This window comes from Podarcis liolepis (genome assembly GCF_965112155.1).
Source record: "Podarcis liolepis genome assembly, chromosome: 6".
NCBI lineage: Eukaryota > Metazoa > Chordata > Lepidosauria > Squamata > Lacertidae > Podarcis > Podarcis liolepis.
This window is the reverse complement of record NC_139559.1, coordinates 37,404,670-37,422,156: the sequence shown is the minus strand read 5'-3', so window position 1 is coordinate 37,422,156 and position 17,487 is coordinate 37,404,670. Positions and strand designations below refer to the sequence as shown.

At 42.2% G+C, this 17,487-nt stretch overlaps 1 protein-coding gene across 5 annotated transcripts in view; it reads left to right on the top strand.

Annotated features, from left to right (window-relative positions):
• Positions 1–12,263, top strand: part of RAP1A (RAP1A, member of RAS oncogene family) — a 90,883-nt gene extending 78,620 nt beyond the window's left edge. For all 5 annotated transcript variants that reach the window (XM_083509096.1, XM_083509100.1, XM_083509098.1 and 2 more), the window contains exons 7-9: positions 4,255–4,398; positions 9,406–9,521; positions 11,528–12,263. In XM_083509096.1, the coding sequence (XP_083365222.1) occupies positions 4,255–4,398; positions 9,406–9,492 (231 nt within the window). In that variant the 3' untranslated portion in view covers positions 9,493–9,521; positions 11,528–12,263. The remainder of the gene's footprint in view (positions 1–4,254; positions 4,399–9,405; positions 9,522–11,527) is intronic.
• The last annotated feature ends 5,224 nt before the right edge of the window (positions 12,264–17,487 follow it).

Here is a 17,487-nt window from a genome sequence, read left to right as displayed (position 1 = left end):
TGCTTTTTGAACCATTGGAATCTCTCTCCCCCCCCCCCCAAACTAAACAAGCCAGCATCTGTTTTTTGCACAGTTAATAAGATGACTGAAGAACACTGTTCTAGAATGTTTTGTATGATATCATAAATTTCTCTATTTAGATATTTTGGAGACTATTCATATGGACATTACTGGACGGTTAGTCAGAAATGCTCTGTATCCCAAACTGGGATTGAACTCTGGAAAAGTTCAAGTCCCATAAGAAGCGGCTTTTTAGTAGAATACGCCAGTGTACAAGCCCAATTCCTCCCGCTCAACCTTTTGTCACTGAAATGGCTACATATGGTGCCAGGTTTTTAGAAGGCTCAGTAACTCCCATTATGACTTGCTGTTTAAAATGGGTTTTGTGGCTCTTGGGTAGAGATTTTGTTTCTGGCTGCCATCAGGTGGAAAAACACAGTTTTCTAGTTGTGTGATAATCTGGCTAATCAAAATAGCTGTGCTCAAAAGTCCACACTGTTTTTTTCCTAAAGAAAATATTACAGACTTAATTAGTAGACTAAAAATCTTAGTACTACAAAACTTCCTTTGCCGCATGATAGCTTAAATGTGTTTAGATGCCTAGAAAGTGGAGGTAATGTAAATGTTTTAGTATTTTAACTTGTGCATATTTTAAAGTGACTAACCTGTGACCCTCCTGCTGTTGTTGGTCTGCATCTCTCATCAGCACCAGCCAGGATGGTCAATAGTCAGGGGTGATGCAAGTTTGTTTGGGAACACAAGGGAACAGGGCACAGGTTAGCCACCTTGGCCTAGGTTCATCTTTTACTGTAATATGTGAAAGACTTTCAGTTGGCTGAACTTAGCGCCAACTCAGGCAGCTGACTTCCTATATGGTTTATCACCTTTTAAGCAGGGCTTCCACCAGTAATCATGCAGGAGATCTATACCTGGATGACTTTGCTGTCAATTACTATTGCACAGCTGTTAAGTGGCTATGCAATTCAAGCTGATGGGCTTTGCATTATGCTGTCAGTTCCATGGCATCATGCTGTAGGTTGTGATGTTGCGCATGGATGTTTTCATTGTTTACAGATACCACCATCACCACCACATATGTTAAGAGCAGCCCTCTTTAATCAGGATCCTACCAAATGTCCACCTAGTCCAGCTTTCTGTTTCTTAAGGCTGCAATTCCTAATAGACTTTCTAGGAAGTAAGTCTCAGCCCATATAATGCAATGAGTGAATGTGCAGGGTGGAACTGCACAATGGGTTGGATTCAGCTAAGTAGTTCTGCTAGCAGGAGCCAGCGCAAGGCCCCCACTAGTGCAATGGGTCTTTTGCCCACACACCCCAGTTGGCTCTTGGAGGGTTAGGAGAACCCCCAGAACAGCGCATGAGGGGAGTAGAGGGGAGACTGTTTCATCAGGTAAGCAGAAATCTTGGACCGAGGGAACACTTGTATTAGTGCAATATTGTACTCCTCCCATTATGTGTCCTGCGATATTTGAGTTTTTAAATGACTTGAGTTTTTAAATGCCATCTATTTATTTTTTTTAAAAAATCTATCTTTCTCTAATGGGATAGTTGTACATTAAAAAACAGAAAACAATAGACAGTAAGAAAACTCATGATTTAACCTCTGAGGCTGCCCTTGGAAATGGAAGACCATTATTTTGGGGGGTGGGGGTGGGTAGGGAGATTATTTTGTCTGAATCAGTAGCAGCAAATGCTGTCACAGAAGTTCATAACATCCATTCGCACTGTAAAACCTGTGACCTAGCAAATTAGCGTGCTAACCAGGAAGTGTTACTTTAGCATCAGCTCTAGCTTACCCTTTTGATTTGGGCTCTTTGTTAGTCCCGAAAATCAGTGGACAGAATTGGTATGTCTGTCCAACCCATTGTATTCAGATAGTTATTCATGAAATATCTCTCCATAGATGAATAGGTAGCTACTGTCCAATGCATGTGGATAGGAAGATCTTAACTATGTTTAAAAGTAGTTTAGCCACATATTTTTATTCTTCAGTTTTCATATCTTTGCTGATCATTATCTCTGGCTTTATTTTTCTCTTTTCCCGTAATGTTTTTGAAACCCTCTTTGATACACAAATCTTGGTTACGTTTTAAAAAATAAAAATAAAACGAATGATATTTTAGATGAGGGATTATATTCATCTTAGAAGCTGATTCCTTTCTTAGCATTTAAGTCAAAACACTGTGATATGCAGCAACTTACACTGTTTGAGGTTACACATGTACCCTGTTTGAGTTCAAATAAATTATACCCTTCATTCTAACTACACTGTAGTTACTATTTTTTTAAAAAAACTTTTTGTGTTAAGTGATAGCTTCCAGATTTTAATATGCTAAATGTTTTTCTTTCCTTGTTTTAAACGAAGTATGGATTTCATTTCTTTTATCAGGATAGTAGCTTGTATAGTAGCGGATTTAACTACACCTGTTGGGGGGGGGGGAAATCACAAGAAATGTGTTTCTTTTTACCTGGAACTGATCATCCATGAATAAGAGAGTGTGCTCAGAAATTTAGCAAATATTAGAACTGTTGCTAATTATTTATAAACGAGAAGTATATGAGGTACTTTCCTTCTGGAAAGTGCAAACTTTGCTGTGCGGGTGTGTGTTTTAAATACTTAAGGAAACAGAATGGTGTGCACACCCATTATCAGCAGTTTTTTGTGTGTAGCACTTTTAGATAGCTCAGGCGAAACAGGATGTGTCTCTGTGCGTGTGTGTTCAGTGTTTGCAATTAAAGTTTTAATGTCCAGCACGCTGTCAAACAGTTCAAAATAAGAACATAAGGATTGCATAACTGTCTTTGCATTTCATGACTCTGAGGCCCCATTTCTGGAGTTGAGAAGGCATTTATTGCCTAAGCAGGACAAATCACTGGGGCCAATACATACAGCGTATTTCTTGGGAAGTGATGTACATCCTGTTGTATAAATTATGTTGAATTGAAAAGTAGCTACTGCCTATCTGAGGGTTTGAAATGTCAACTCTGTGTTGTTGTAGAAACTGACATTAAGGTAAGTGCTTGTGGAAATAGATTGTGTGTCAATGAACCTTCCAGACTGTGGTATCTTCATTTCTTTGATAGTTGCCATGAGACGGTTTAATTATCAGTGTGATGTAGCCATGGTAAAGACGGGTACAAAATAGTTTGTTTGCTTACTTTCTTGCAGGTACCTAATGCATAATTCAGTCATTTATCCTCAAAATGTACTTTGGAGTTCTAATTTGCAAGGAATATAGGGGTTTTGTGTCCAAATAATACAGATTTATGGCACAGTTCTAATATATATACGAAAGCAAATATATATATATATATATATATATATATATATATATATATATATATATATTGTATTCAGTGGTGGGGCACTAGCCTGATCCCCAATTTCCCCACCCTTCACAGGCCAACTCTGACAAGTGGGTAGGTTCAGCCGCCTGTCAATCTCCTATTATCATAATGATGTCAGGAGATTGACTTCTGTTGAAGTTCAAAGGGGATCACTGTAACCACTGATCTAAACCCTCCTTTAAAGGTACACTGATTGCAACTGGGAATGCGCCTTCAGAGGGGCTAGTTCTGCTTCCTCAAATCAAACCTTTTCCACCCTTTGCAGAGGAAGAAAGCTTCATTTTAGGAAGTTGTTTGAAAGCAGACTGCTTCAAACTGAGACAATGACCCACCTCAGTGTGTCAATTTGAGTGGAGCTTCCTCTTGGCGCCGATCAGCTGTTCATGGCTGACAAGGGAGCTCAATTTACAAAAGAACAATTGAGACCTCACTTTAAGTTCCCAATTGTTTCTTTGTCACAGCAATAGTATCTGTCCCACCCTTGATGACTCATAGGATGTCAGGTGTGAGGCAGATGGACATGGCTTTTGGAGAACAACCATGGAAGGTTCCCTATTGCTGGTGTTAGACAGTTTTTGAAAAGTTCAGATTCTGCCTTACTTTTCAATGTGATGAAACTCCTTTTTTAATGTATTCATAAATTTCTCACATTTTTGTTTCTTGAAACATGTTATCAGTAGCAAGCGATAATGTGTATTCAATCTGTTAAGCAAAAGCATGAAAAACTAAGAGTAGAAAATTTCTCCAGATGTAACTGGGGACGGGACTCCTCCTTCATTCTAGAGACTGCTAACGTTGGTCAGCGAGTATTTTTGCAGGTCTGCTCAGACTAAGCACACAGCTTTGAATGTCATCTATTAATAACTCTCTTATTCTTTCTGCGCAGGTTCCCATGATTCTGGTTGGCAATAAATGTGACCTGGAAGATGAACGTGTAGTTGGCAAAGAACAGGGACAGAACTTAGCAAGACAGTGGTGTAACTGTGCCTTTCTAGAGTCATCTGCAAAGTCGAAAATCAATGTTAACGAGGTAACTATTGGTTAATCTTTCACAAGGCAGCACACAACCCCTTTTTATAGGCTTGGGTTTGTGTATATATGTATGTACACCATCCCCTCGTGTAAATATTCCTATAGTCCTCTTGGACTGAACATTTGCGCAAATCGAAAGCCTACGTTTCGGTGGATCCTTTCTGAAGGCTCACATAAAAGATACTGTTTTTGCATCCCCGCCGTTGTGCTGTTTTGGTGACTGAAGTGCATTTGTGCAGAGCGAGATGCCCAGTGCAAAACCTGAGCCAAAACCTGCAGGGTGTCGGTGTTCGCTTTTCTGATCTGTCAATAAGTGATTCACTCTGCTATTGTGTTACCTTAGAGAAAACTAATCCCTTAGCTGAGAGCTCTTCCTCAATCATTCCAAACGCTGCTTTACTGTGGAACTAAATGTGGTGCGTGAGTGGTCATGTTTGCATGCTGAGCACCTGTGCAAATAGGTGTGCCACGCACTGCATTTTAATCTCGCAAGACCCAGAGTTCAAACTAGAGCCGTGTTGCTTAGAAAAGTGCTTTATGCAAGCTCAATGCGCCTAAATGAAAGGCAGACCGTGTGGTTTCTGTTAGGTAAGCACTGTAGGGCAGATGAATCTCTGCAAAAAGCAAGGCATAAAAGAGCAAAAAAGCCAAAGCGGCACTGATTGGAATGAGGAATGCTTGTAGCGCTAATATGTTTGGTAGCAGTGAAAATTGTTCCCCATTTCAAGTCTCTTTTAGAGCGGGTGATCTGAATGTCTTGTTTCTTTGGAGCAAGAGCAGTTAGTGAATCGATTGGCAGGGATTGCGCCCATGACCAATGAAGAAAGCATCATGTTCTGGATCGGTTCTGTTTGCCTTCATTAGCATTGCCCCACAGTCATGTCTCAATCAGCTGAGTCGTGTCCCCATTGCATTCACTACATGGTCTCTGATTGTATGGGCTCATGTTGGGTGGAGAGACACTCTTCTCCTCCTGCCTCCCCCTTCCATGTTGCCCAAACAGGGTGACAGTGAGGAAACAGCAGTGAACAGGTATAAAAAGCTGGCCATTGTGTGTTTGGTGTGGAGTGGGGATATTTTCTTTGCCCTGCTTTCCTGCTCTTGATATTTTTAGCCCCAAAGTACAAGTGGGAGATCATTTAATGCAGCCCTAGAAGCATCCACTGGAGTGATTCTCCCCCTCCCCGGTGATGAAACCTTCGGAACAAGCTGTGAATCACATGAGCTCTTGTGATACGTTCAAGTATGTATCATATATAAAACAATTTCCAGAGGAACTGTTGAACAAGTCTTCAAGGTGCCACAAGAGACACTTTGTTTTATATAGTTTATATGAGAAGTCCACAGCACTGAAGTTGATGGCTGACTGGGTGCTTCATTTGACAGTACGTATCATCTGCTTCCAAATGACTGAGAACTGCCCTGGGCAGCAGAGCTGCTTCACGAAGGCCCTTTAGGAAGGGAACACAGCTTAGTTAGCTGTTACCTGATGAAATAGTAGTTGTGGGGCGGGGCGGGGGGGCTAGACCCTCTTCTGCCCCAGCTAGGGTGAATGCCATTAAAGAAATGTGTGAAATAATAATAAAACATTATCACTATAGGCCAGGCTTCCTTAACCTGGTCCCTACAACTGCAGTAATCCCTGATGGATTGTTGGAGAAGATGGGAGTTGTAGTCCAAAACATCTGCAGAGCCCCAGGTTGGGGAAGGCTGCTATAGGCCAATGCTCCTCCACTTTGGATTCCTGGAAGTTGCAGAACTACAGTTCCCATCATTCCCTGCCTGCTTATCCCAAAACACACAGAGCCTGGTTTTCTCTAACCACCATTAATTACCTCTTTCAGATAACTGAGCTAACTAGGCTGTGTTCATTTTGTGAAGGAAGTCCTGACCACTCAAGAAATTTAAAGTTAGGTTTTCCAAAACATCTGATCAGTGTTGGTAAACTCTGCCAGGAGAGGAAGATGGGGTACCTTCATTTGTTTATGGGCAGCTGTATCTGGTACAGCCACCCACAAATTACATCATCATGCTCAGCTGGTGACTTGTGTTTTCAAGGCTGGACACATCTTCATTTCAAAAGTTTTGAAGAGGGTCTGTATGTCAGTTTTGTTAGTTTATTCTTTTGATTTTAGTTTTGGGGAACTGAGTTTCTGGCGTATTCTCTGATATTCTTGTGACTTTGCCAAGTTCGTAATTCCTCAGTTATGAAGAGTTGCCTCGTTACTTTGTGTTTTGGAAGCAACAGATGACTTCCACTTGTAATTTCCATTTTTAAAAATCCAAAAACCGTTCTCATCCAAAAGAATTTGCTGTCACGCTTGTTTTGATTTTTTTGAACAAGAGCCAATACAGAAAGCAATGGTTTGCCAATCTTTGGAAACTGAGGGGAATCAAAGGAGAGGAGGGATACACTACGTATGCAGGCCTTTGTGCCTTACATTAGCCTTTAATGAGACAGAAATCTGAAAGCTTAGCATGCCTTATTCTGTCTGAGACGGTGGCAGTCCTATAACTGGGAGTAAACACCATTGAACTAGGCCTGTGCTATACTGATTTAACATTTTAGCCTCTCTTTCTTGTTGCATTTAACGTGGCAGCTATTCCATTTGAATGAAACATATACACCCATTCCTTGTCACACTTTCAATATGGAGATTTAGTTAAATGAAGATTTGAGCCCACCTCTAATTATTGACTTGAGATGGTTAGAAGAAAAGTTATCTACAATTGCTCTTACTTAGCATGGTTTTAATAGGGAGGCATTGATATTTGGGGTGGGGGTATTATTTTTTTCTTTTGTAGTGAAAGAGGACCTGTGGGGGGGGTGTCCAAAATGTTCTCTGAGGGAATGGTGCTGCCTCTTCCCCACAAATCCCCTTGGCCCAAACACTTGCCAAGAGAAAATACCTCCATTTTAAAATACCTCCATTTTAAAATGACAGCAGCTGCCACTTGGGCACTTTCAGTGTGGACTGTTTCCCTTACCAAGGGGAGAATCACATTGTGTACAAAAATATGGATGGTGCCCTTCAAAGAGACAGTTACTGCTTTAGAGGTGGTACAAGGTATGTGTTCTCATGACAAGCATGCATGTGGGGACTGCACTGCCCCTGCTGGTCATAGGAACATAGGAAGGTGCCTTGTACCAAGTCAGATCATTGGTCCATGCAACTCAGCCTACACCAGGGTTCCCCAAATTTGGGTCTCCAGCTGTTTTTGGACTACAGCTCCCATCATCCCTAAGTAGCAGGACCAGCGGTCAGGGAAGGTTGGAATTGTAGTCCAAAAACAGCTGGAGACCCAAGTTTGGGAAACCCAGATCCACACTGACTCGTAGTGCCTCTGCAAGGTTTGGGGCTCTCTCCCAGTCCTTCCTGGCTGTGCCAGGGATTGGGCATCTGCCTGCAAAGTAGCTACTCTTAACACTATGCTACAATCCTTCCCCAGATACCCTTTCAGTGTTCTGGATCCCTGGGAAAGGAGGGTGGAGGAGGAAAGCCAAATCACCCTGTTAATATATTTGATAGACCAGGCCTCTCACAGTTCCCTGCTTTATGCTGCTATGCTGGATTGACACAAAGGCACTTAGGAGATCTATAAGTGATTAGAAATGACTGGCAATAAGGTGCGAGGGTTTGAATAATCTTTCATCAGGAGATATGGTAGATTCCTCCTTCCTGTGCTCTTCTCCTCCGGGACCCTCCCTAAACCTTTTCTCACTTCTTTCCAATGCAATCTTCGACTTCCAAGCTCTGCTGAGCATCGAGGAAGAAGCCAGGTTGACCTTACTAGAGTACAAACTGATGTGTTTTGCCTTAGGCTGACAGCATCAAACCATGTAACTGTAAACCCGGTGGGGAGGGAGTGTGAGAAACCTAAATGCTGTTATAGAGTGTCATTGTACAGAGTGAAAGAGATGGTGGCTTTATCATGCTTTCAGAAAGTGCTTGGCTGTGCTTGTGTGTGTGTGTTTAAAAAATAGATAATATCAAGGCAGTATCCAATTTCTAGGTTTTGCAGTTCACAAGCAAAGTACTGTAGACTTTAAGCTTGTTAGAAATCACACAGGGTTGTGGGGAGGAAGTGAGTTAAGTGAGCTTTTCTAGGAGGCTGAATACTGTAGCTGCATTGCTACGCAGTTGACTTTACCAAAGACAAAGACGTATGCAGCTTTCATCTGCAGGTTTGATGCTACAGTACATAAGAGACAGAGTGGATGAGTCCATGGCATTTATACACACACACACCCCAAGCCATATCTACACCACTGACTATAAGACATCTTCTTTGTTTGTATGGCAGCCTTACATATAAATAAGATGGAGATTAGGAATTTGCATTTTGCAAAAGAAACTCTTACACCTTAATGGCTTGCATGCTTGATAGCCAGGCCTCTTTCAACTTTTCTTAGCAAGTATTCTATATATGTATTATACGAGTTCAGAAATGGTAACTCTACCACAAGACAAATGGGAAGATAGAGAAATACAAACAGCAAACTCCTTTATTTAAAATGCTGGCACCTTGTTGCTACAGTATATGCACATTCGTATATGGAGAGTTGCTAATAATTGCTAAACTGGTAGATGCTTCTTCAAATGCTTGATTTTTTCTGTTGGGTTATCATCGTCTTTGTACCTGTACTTCTGGTCTGTGTGAGGTTGTCCTGGTTGTGATGTGATTTTCAATTGGAACAGTGTAGAGGTTCCCCCCCCCCTTCTCTTCTTGCTTTGTGATGAGGCCGGAGGAAAGTGGAAGTGGCTAGACCACAATTAGGGGAGCCCCAAGAGGAAGCAAAAACCTTCGGGAGCTTAGATAAATTGCCCTGTTTCTCTCATGCTAAAATCAAGAAGTTCAGCTCTCTTTGCACTGCCTCCCACCTTCTCACTTGATTTAGCCGAAAGCTTTTAAGGCCAGGATTGTAACATGAGGTTGCCATTCTGCGGCACCTGTATCTCTTGATTGCTCACCTTATTTTGCTCTCTTCCTCTCTCTCTCACAGATCTTTTATGATCTCGTCAGACAGATAAATAGAAAAACACCAGTGGAAAAGAAGAAGCCTAAAAAGAAATCATGTCTGCTGCTCTAGACCCACAGCATGCAGCAGCTCTGAGCCAGGTGAGCAAATGGTGAAATCTTAATGACCTTCCTGGGACATGTTCGTGTCACTGACTCTCTTTGCTGCTGCAGCAGCTACTACATGATGCTGGAATGGTTGCAGGCTGGGCTGAAGGCCACCTGCATTCCTTTGGCAAAGGAATGATAATCTGCCAAATACTAACATTTGGGGTTTGTGCTATATAGCAGAGGTAGAGAACCTGTGGCCCTCCAGGTGTTGTTACTTTCCAGCTCCCATCCACCCTGGCCAGTGCAGCCAGTGGTTGGGGGACCATGGGGGTTTCAGTTCAGCAAAGTCTGCAGGGTCACAGGCTCCCCATTCCTTTTATAAAGGATGCTTAAAATACTTTTAAGATCAGCTAGGCAGACAGGCACTACCCTGTGCTTCCTTTTCAAAAATTACACCGCTGGCTCTATCGGTTCAGATTTTATGGGAAATTTTAAAATATATGTTTTCTTTGGCTTTTAATGGGAGGTTCAATTATATGTGATTTTATAGCATTTAAAAATGTATCCTGCGAAGAGGCACATTGTTTACCTGGGGAGGGGGGGGGATCAGCATTTGAGTGGTTTTGAGAGCCATGCCCCCCCCTTTCCTATAATACGGAAGTGGACTTGGAGCAGAACAGCAGCTATGTCATCAGTATGCATACTAGGGCCTGCACACGCCATTTCTTTTTGGGTTGAAGTGCCACCTGCTGACTCATTTGCTTTTGACATCTAGTTTTAACTCTCTTGTTTCCGATCCTTACTGCATGTGTCTGTGTGAGAGAAAGAGAAAGAGAGAGCACAACCATAAACACTGGTTTGCTATGCAAGAGGTGCTGCAACATTCTCTTCCTTTTTCACATACATACACACGTCAGCATAGCGAACTCCCATACTGTCCCAGCAATCCAGTTTTCAGTCATCTCTTAAAGAGAGAGAGAAAGGAATTTAAAAATGAGTCAGAGGGTTGTAGGCAACTCAATTCTAAATCCCCGAGACCCTGGGGAACTGCTGCCAATCAGTGTAGACCAGGGGTCAGCAACCTAAGCCCCATGGGCCAGAAGTGGCCACTGGAGGTAATTTGAGCAGCCCCCAAGCCACCACCAAACCAGGCTGCCTGCTCATGCGCTGCACTAAACCGGCGCAGCGCGGGGACTCACTTTTGCAGTGCTGGAAATAGCATCTGCACATGCGCAGATGCCGAAAATCGCATCTGCACAGATGTAGATGCCAAAAATCACACGCACGCTCATTCACCTGAGAGATCCAGCCCACGGAGGGATCTCTGCGGAACCGATCCAGCCCAGGCAAGATAAAACTTGCTGATCCCTGGTGTAGACCAAGGATGGAGAACTTGTGCGCCTCCAGATATTGCTGGACTAACAACAACAACAAAACAACAACAACAACAATTATTTTATTATTTATATGCTGGCCATCTTATTGTGTTGCCCCAGCCCCTCAGGGTGGCTTCCAGCAAAATATAAAAACACCACAAAACACCAAACATTAAAAGCTTCCTGAAACAGGGCTGCTTTCAGTTGCCTTCTAAAAGTCATATGGTGGTTTATCTCTTTGACATCTGAGTGGAGGGCTTTCCACAGGGAAGGTGCCACTACCAAGGAGAACATCTGCCTGTTTCTCTGTAACTTCACGTCATGCAGTGAGGGAACCTCCAGAAAGCCCTCAGACTGGACCTCAGTGTCCAAGCTACAGGTACCATCATCCCTGACCATTGGGATGAGGCTGGTGGGAGTCTACCAACATCTGGAGGGCCACAGGTTCCCCATCCCTGGTGTAAACCATACTGACCAGATAGACGAGTGCTCTGACCTTTGTTCCTTGGGTCTTAAACAAGTCCTCCTTTCTGAACATGTGCTGCTTATTTGTTTTTAAGAATTTTTAAAGAAGGTACCTTCAATCCTGTGTGTATTTTTTTGTAAAGTACTCTCTTGTTTGCAGAGGCTGTTTCTAAGTTGGATGCTGACTCTTCATTGTCTGTCTCTTCTTCTGCTCAGGATTACAGGAATGAAGAACTGTTGCCTAATTTGGAAAGTGCCACCATTCCAGACTTCAAATAACTACACCACAAATTAACAACATATCCGAAGAGGCTTCTGTTTTTATATATTATGTGAAGAATTTAGATCTTATAATGGTTTGCACAAAGGTCCCTTGGGGGGGAGGAAATAAAATAAAATTGCTTTGTGTATATCTCTTGGGAATTAAAGACAATAGTACTTCTCCTTTGCAATAGCAGTTAACAGATGTGATAATAAATATAATTGACTCTAGTTGTATGATTATACAAAAGAGCATGGATGCATTTCAGATGTTAGATATTGCTACTATAATTTCATATTGACCTCTTACCATAATTCTTCTCCCATCCAGCACTAAAAATGGTCAGCCAGTAATACTTTATATCTATCATGATAGATACGATTATACAAATTTTACCCTTTGAACTCATGGCAGCAAATAACTTTCCAAGTCATTGACTTCATTTTATATTTAAAAAGTTATGGAATATCATTATTTTCATTCTGCCATTATATTCTAATTAAAATTGTGCATAATGCTTTGGAAAAAAATGGGTCTTTTATAGGAAAAAAAACTGGGATAACTGATTTCTATGGCTTTGAAAGCTAAAATATATAATATACTAAACCAACTCTAATATTGCTTCTTGTGTTTTACTGTCACAGATTAAATTACAGCTTTTATGAATGATTAAATTTTAGTACATTTTCATTTTGTTTGAGTGTTTCTGTTCTGGATTTCAGGTCTGAGGTTTTCGCTGAAAGGGTGATGAAACCTGTAGCAGTGAATGCTGTTGAAATGCTTTTCACAAGTCCCACTTACTTGTTGATCATTACATTTCTTTCCCACCTTTTCTTCAAGGAGGCATACGTGGTTCTCCTCTTGATTTTATCCTTGCAAACAACCCTGTGAGGCAGGTTAGGCTGAGAGGCAGTTGACTGACCCAAAGTCACCCAGTGAGCTTCACGGTCAATTGGAGATTTGTACCCTGGACTACAAGGTCCTAGTCTGACACACTAACCACTACACCATACTGGCTGGCGGACATGCTTGAGTAGGGAAAAGCATGCATTGTGGCCAGAATGGTCAAGTTATAACTTCATTGCATTGGTTTTGATTGGCTGGGCTTTGTACACTTTTAAGGCTTCATAGAGCTCATTCAGCAGAAATGATAACAAACCAAGATCTGAGTTGATGCACAGGCAAGCCGGCTTAGCTAACTGAAGAGTGTCTGCTGCCTCATTAGGTGGCATTTCTGGAGGAAGAGAACAAAGACCTTTCCCCCCACTGATTTTCCTTTGTACCTCCCCCAAGCCTTCTCTGGACGGTTGCAGGGGAACCTCTGGAAGTGTGGGATGTAGCAGCTAACCAGTGAAAATGGCCTCCCCTTCTTTCTTCCACCAAGATCGTCCACTAGATCTCAGTTCCTTCTGCAAAAGGAAGTAGCCCTTCTGTGAACGGAAAAGCCAGACTGGATCCGGCTCAATTATGAAGTAGCAATCTCTAATAGACCCAACAGTGGATTGTAATTACTAACTGATTCCCTCCCCCCAATTTGTTTTGCAATACTTTAGTCCAACCGAGCCTTAAAAAAGAATCTCTGGCAGGGTGAAGTCTTGGCAGGTGGCTATAAATGCAGTGGGTTGCGGTGGTGGTGGTGGAGAGAGTTATTTTCATGAACATTTTAGGTCTGGGTGTGATCATAGGGTTGTTGGAGCCATGCTTAAGATGGTTCCAGTAGCCAGTTTTCACATGCCATCTAGTGGATGGAAAATACAACAGCCTTCTCAGTAAGAAATGCTCTGTGCTCTGTCAACACATTAAAAAACCATTTTGCTATCATTGCCTGTGTTGTGAGGTTGCCACTTTCCCTGACCTCAACAGAGATTGCAGTTGTTAGTTTTATGTGCTTTGGTTCCAATATGGCATTTTTTAGTTGCAGCTCTTGCAACCTGGACAGCTCTTGCAAACCTGCCTGCTTGTTAAAAACTAGTATTATTCCACCGACAGAAAGCGGTGCAGTCATGTAATTGGGAGGCACTACTCCCAAACACCGGCTGTAAGTTGTTTTAACGTTTGTGTGCCATCATACCATACATTATTCTCAGAGTGGTGGGTTAGGCTGATATGCCAGCTGTCTCAGGATCACCCCAGGGGGGCTTCATGGCTGAGTGGGGATTTGAACTCTGATCTCCTGGGCCAAAGTCTGTCACTCTAACCACTACACCACACTGGTTCTCCTAACCTGAGCATGAGGAGTTGGCAACCTTAGTTTGATGCAGTTGTGTATTGCAAAGCAGAAAATGTATTAGTTAAACAGCAAAGCAGTTGCACAGAATTAAATATGTGTAGAACACCACCTGTTTAAACTGGAAGTTTGACAGCTGATCACAGACTAAATAAGTTTGGGACTGTGGGTGGTAGCCAACCAACTTCTTGTGCAATAGAATTTCTCCTCTCCCTGCAGAAACCCCAGAGTCTTCTCAAATCTGCTCCGAGCGTTGAACGAATCTGCAGTACAGATTTAGGGGATGCACAGGTGGGACAAATTAGTTGCATACCGTGCCCAATTTTAGATATATTAGGGCTGTGGAATAGCATTGCATTGGGCAAATGACAGAACAGGCCAATTTCGTGTGCATAAAGTCCTAATATTATTTGCCTTGCAAAGTGTTTCGCAGCAGGGAAAAAATTGTGACGCGCTTTATGGCATAATTCTTTGTGTCCACCAGGTGGCATGTGAAGACTGCTTGACTGGAGCAAACTACAATATTGTTCAGTATTCTTAAAATGCAGGGTGGTTTTTTTAGAAATATTGACTAAACATGAATGCACAGCAGATTTTTCTGAACAAGCCAACAGATTTGTTTTTCTATATTTTCAGTTCTAATCAGCATGCGGGGCTACTATAGGAGTTAAATTAAATGTTACACGTTCCTGCCAGAAGGAAAAACAGTGTGATGGCAGCATTAGAACATAAATAGGCCCAGAAAAGAGATGAAGAGGCAATGTTCTGTACTGATTCCAAGATATGTAGGGAGCTTCATAGGGAACTATTATTTGGTATACACCTGCAAGGGCAATGAAAGACAACTGTTTTATATGCTTCAGAACGTGATGCTTTAATACAGTGGCTTCCAAACCTTCTCAGGCCACTGCCTCCTTGTTCAATAAGTTCATGCCCCTAACTTACTCCATGTAAAGCATTATTCAGAATAGCAGTTTGCACAACCCACTAAGGAAGATAAAATAAAATTCAAAACAGGAACAATTAATAGCACATATTCAAAATCCAATGGAAACTATTTAGTTTAATTAATTCAACAAAACTGATGAACTTGATCCAGTGATCGTCATTTACCCCTCCAGCTCCTCCTCTTGCCCATCTGCCTCTTAGTGCAACCCCCTACCCCACTCCTATTAACCCCACTGCTCAATTTGGGAACCAGTGTTTCAGAATATCTATCTATACCCTGGGATATAGGTCTGGAGGATTACTTTAGGAGACAGGCATGTTCTTGCAAAAATGTTACAGAGGCAAATTGGCAATCATTTTAAAAACCAATCCTGTTGACTCGGTTGGTAACAGACACATGAAAGTGAGACAGAAATATTGCTTTTTGTTTGCCACTAAGGATGGGGGAGGAATCTGGTGAGCTGATATTATGAAGCGGAGTGCAGCTCTGGAGTCCAGCCATTGCCAGATTCAAACTCCTACAGATTTGCATACAATGTGGACCAAGGGGTGCCTGCCGCCTTTGAAAAGTAATTTCAGTTGCATAAGGGTGGTTGTCTAGCTCTTATAGAAATGGATGTAGCAAGTCCTCTGGGAGCGATGAGTCTTGACGTCATGCCATTGCTCTCAGTGGAAATTTTGTGTACGCTTTATTTTACATGCATTTTGCACTTGGGGATTGCATGCAAAATGCATAAAAAATTTCCCCTGAGAGCAATGTCACGTCAAGACTCGTCACTCCCAGCAAGACTTGCTGCAATGATTTCAAAGCGCACAACAGAATGAGTGCTCAGCAGCTGAAATTTAATATCTAATATGCCAGTAGATGGCACTTTGATAATACTTCTGACAATGGAGAAAAACTATCAGATAGGTCTTTCTTTTCTCTCCTCCCCCACGCCCAAGGAAGATAGTTAGCAATGAGGTCCACTGCCGTTATCTTGTGATGGCTGACCTTAAATGGGCTAAATGAATCATTGTCATGGATATGCCGTGTGAGAGGCATATATACACAGAGTTGTATCAGGGGAAATTTACTGGAAGAGGACACCAAAGAGCTGGTGTCAACTGATAGGTGTCAATTTTAAAAAGCACAACCCAGATTTGAACCTGAGTTATTGTAATTGTATTTGGATTGGGGAACTGGGCAACATTTTTTACAGTTTATAACTCGTTTTCAGAGATGGACTGTGTGCTAGTTGAAGCTTCCAAGCAGGCTGCAATAACCTAAGGTACTGAATGCAAGGACCGCAAAGTCCTGCAAAATACAACCCGTTGCTGTTGTGAACAGCATCTGCATGACACGTCTAAGCAATAAAACCTTAAATAGTCTTATCACTCTGCTTTCCAGCAGCTGTGACTCTTAGCTCATAATTGTTAATCCATGAAAGGTACCTTATAAAGGCTTCATTATTAAATCACCGTGGCTGAACTTTCTCCCACACCCCAAAGGAGAGCTGTGTTAGTCTCTTGCAGCCAAAGCAGCAGCAGAGTCCTGTGGCACCTTAAATACTAATGGATTTATTACGGCGGAAACATTCGTGGACTGGAGCCCACACTGTCAGATGCATGGCTGAACTTGAATCCCCATATGCATACCCCCTGCTAATGTCTGCTAGATCCATAATTTAAGCTCCCTAATACAGGGACAGGAAAGGGCGGGTATTTTCCACTGCTTCCCACCAATGCCCACCCGCTCAAGTTGAAGCATTATTATGCTAATTTCCAGTCACAGCTAAATGGTTTTAAGTGAGGACTTGGGCTGTGATTGAGTATTCTCTGGGGCTGAAATCCTGAAAAGCTAATTTGAATAAAGAGATGAGTACAGGAGCAGGAATCCAGCAAGCCTATCGTTCTTAGGTAGTGTAGGTCTGACTTTCAAATGGGTCTCTGTGTCTGCTAGTAATTTGGCAAATACAGTGGTACCTCGGGTTACAAACTTAATTTGTTCCAGAGGTCCGTTCTTAACCTGAAACCATTCTTAACCTGAGGCACTCTTTTGCTAATGGGGCCTCCCGCTGCTGCCGCCTCACAATTTCCATTCTCAACCTAGGGCAAAGTTCTCAACCCGAGGTACTACTACTGGGTTAGCGGAGTTTGTAACCCGAAGCATTTGTAACCTGAGGTACTACTGTAAAGACTTAGTAGGAAGCAGTCATGTACAGGTAGGATTTATCACATTAAATATCTCCATTGAAAAAGTGAACTAAATTCCAACCTGGCTGGTGTTGTTGTTGAGCCAGTTTAGGGCTGGTTTCAGCATTCATCAGAGCCAAGCAGTAAAGCTGTTTGTGGAATATGCTTGGTAGTGGGTGGAGGAGTTGGAATTTTGCGTTATGAAAAAATCCATGCACATAGAATAGTAAGAAAAGGCTAAGCCAGGCTTCCTCAACCTTGGCCCTCCAGATGTTTTCGGCCTACGACTCCCATGATCCCTAGCTAGCAGGACCAGTGGTCAGGGATGATGGGAATTGTAGTATCAAAACATCTGGAGGGCCAAGGTTGAGGAAGCCTGGCCTAAGCTGAAACATTTGTTTGTTTGTTTATAAATAAATCTTCAAAAGTATTTCTATACTGCCATATCACAAAATATCAGGGTGGTGTACAACACTAAAACATAAAAGACCATTTAAAACAATACAAATAATCATTAAAGTGACTGGCTAAATCAATTGAAACAGATGCATGGGACTCTCAGCA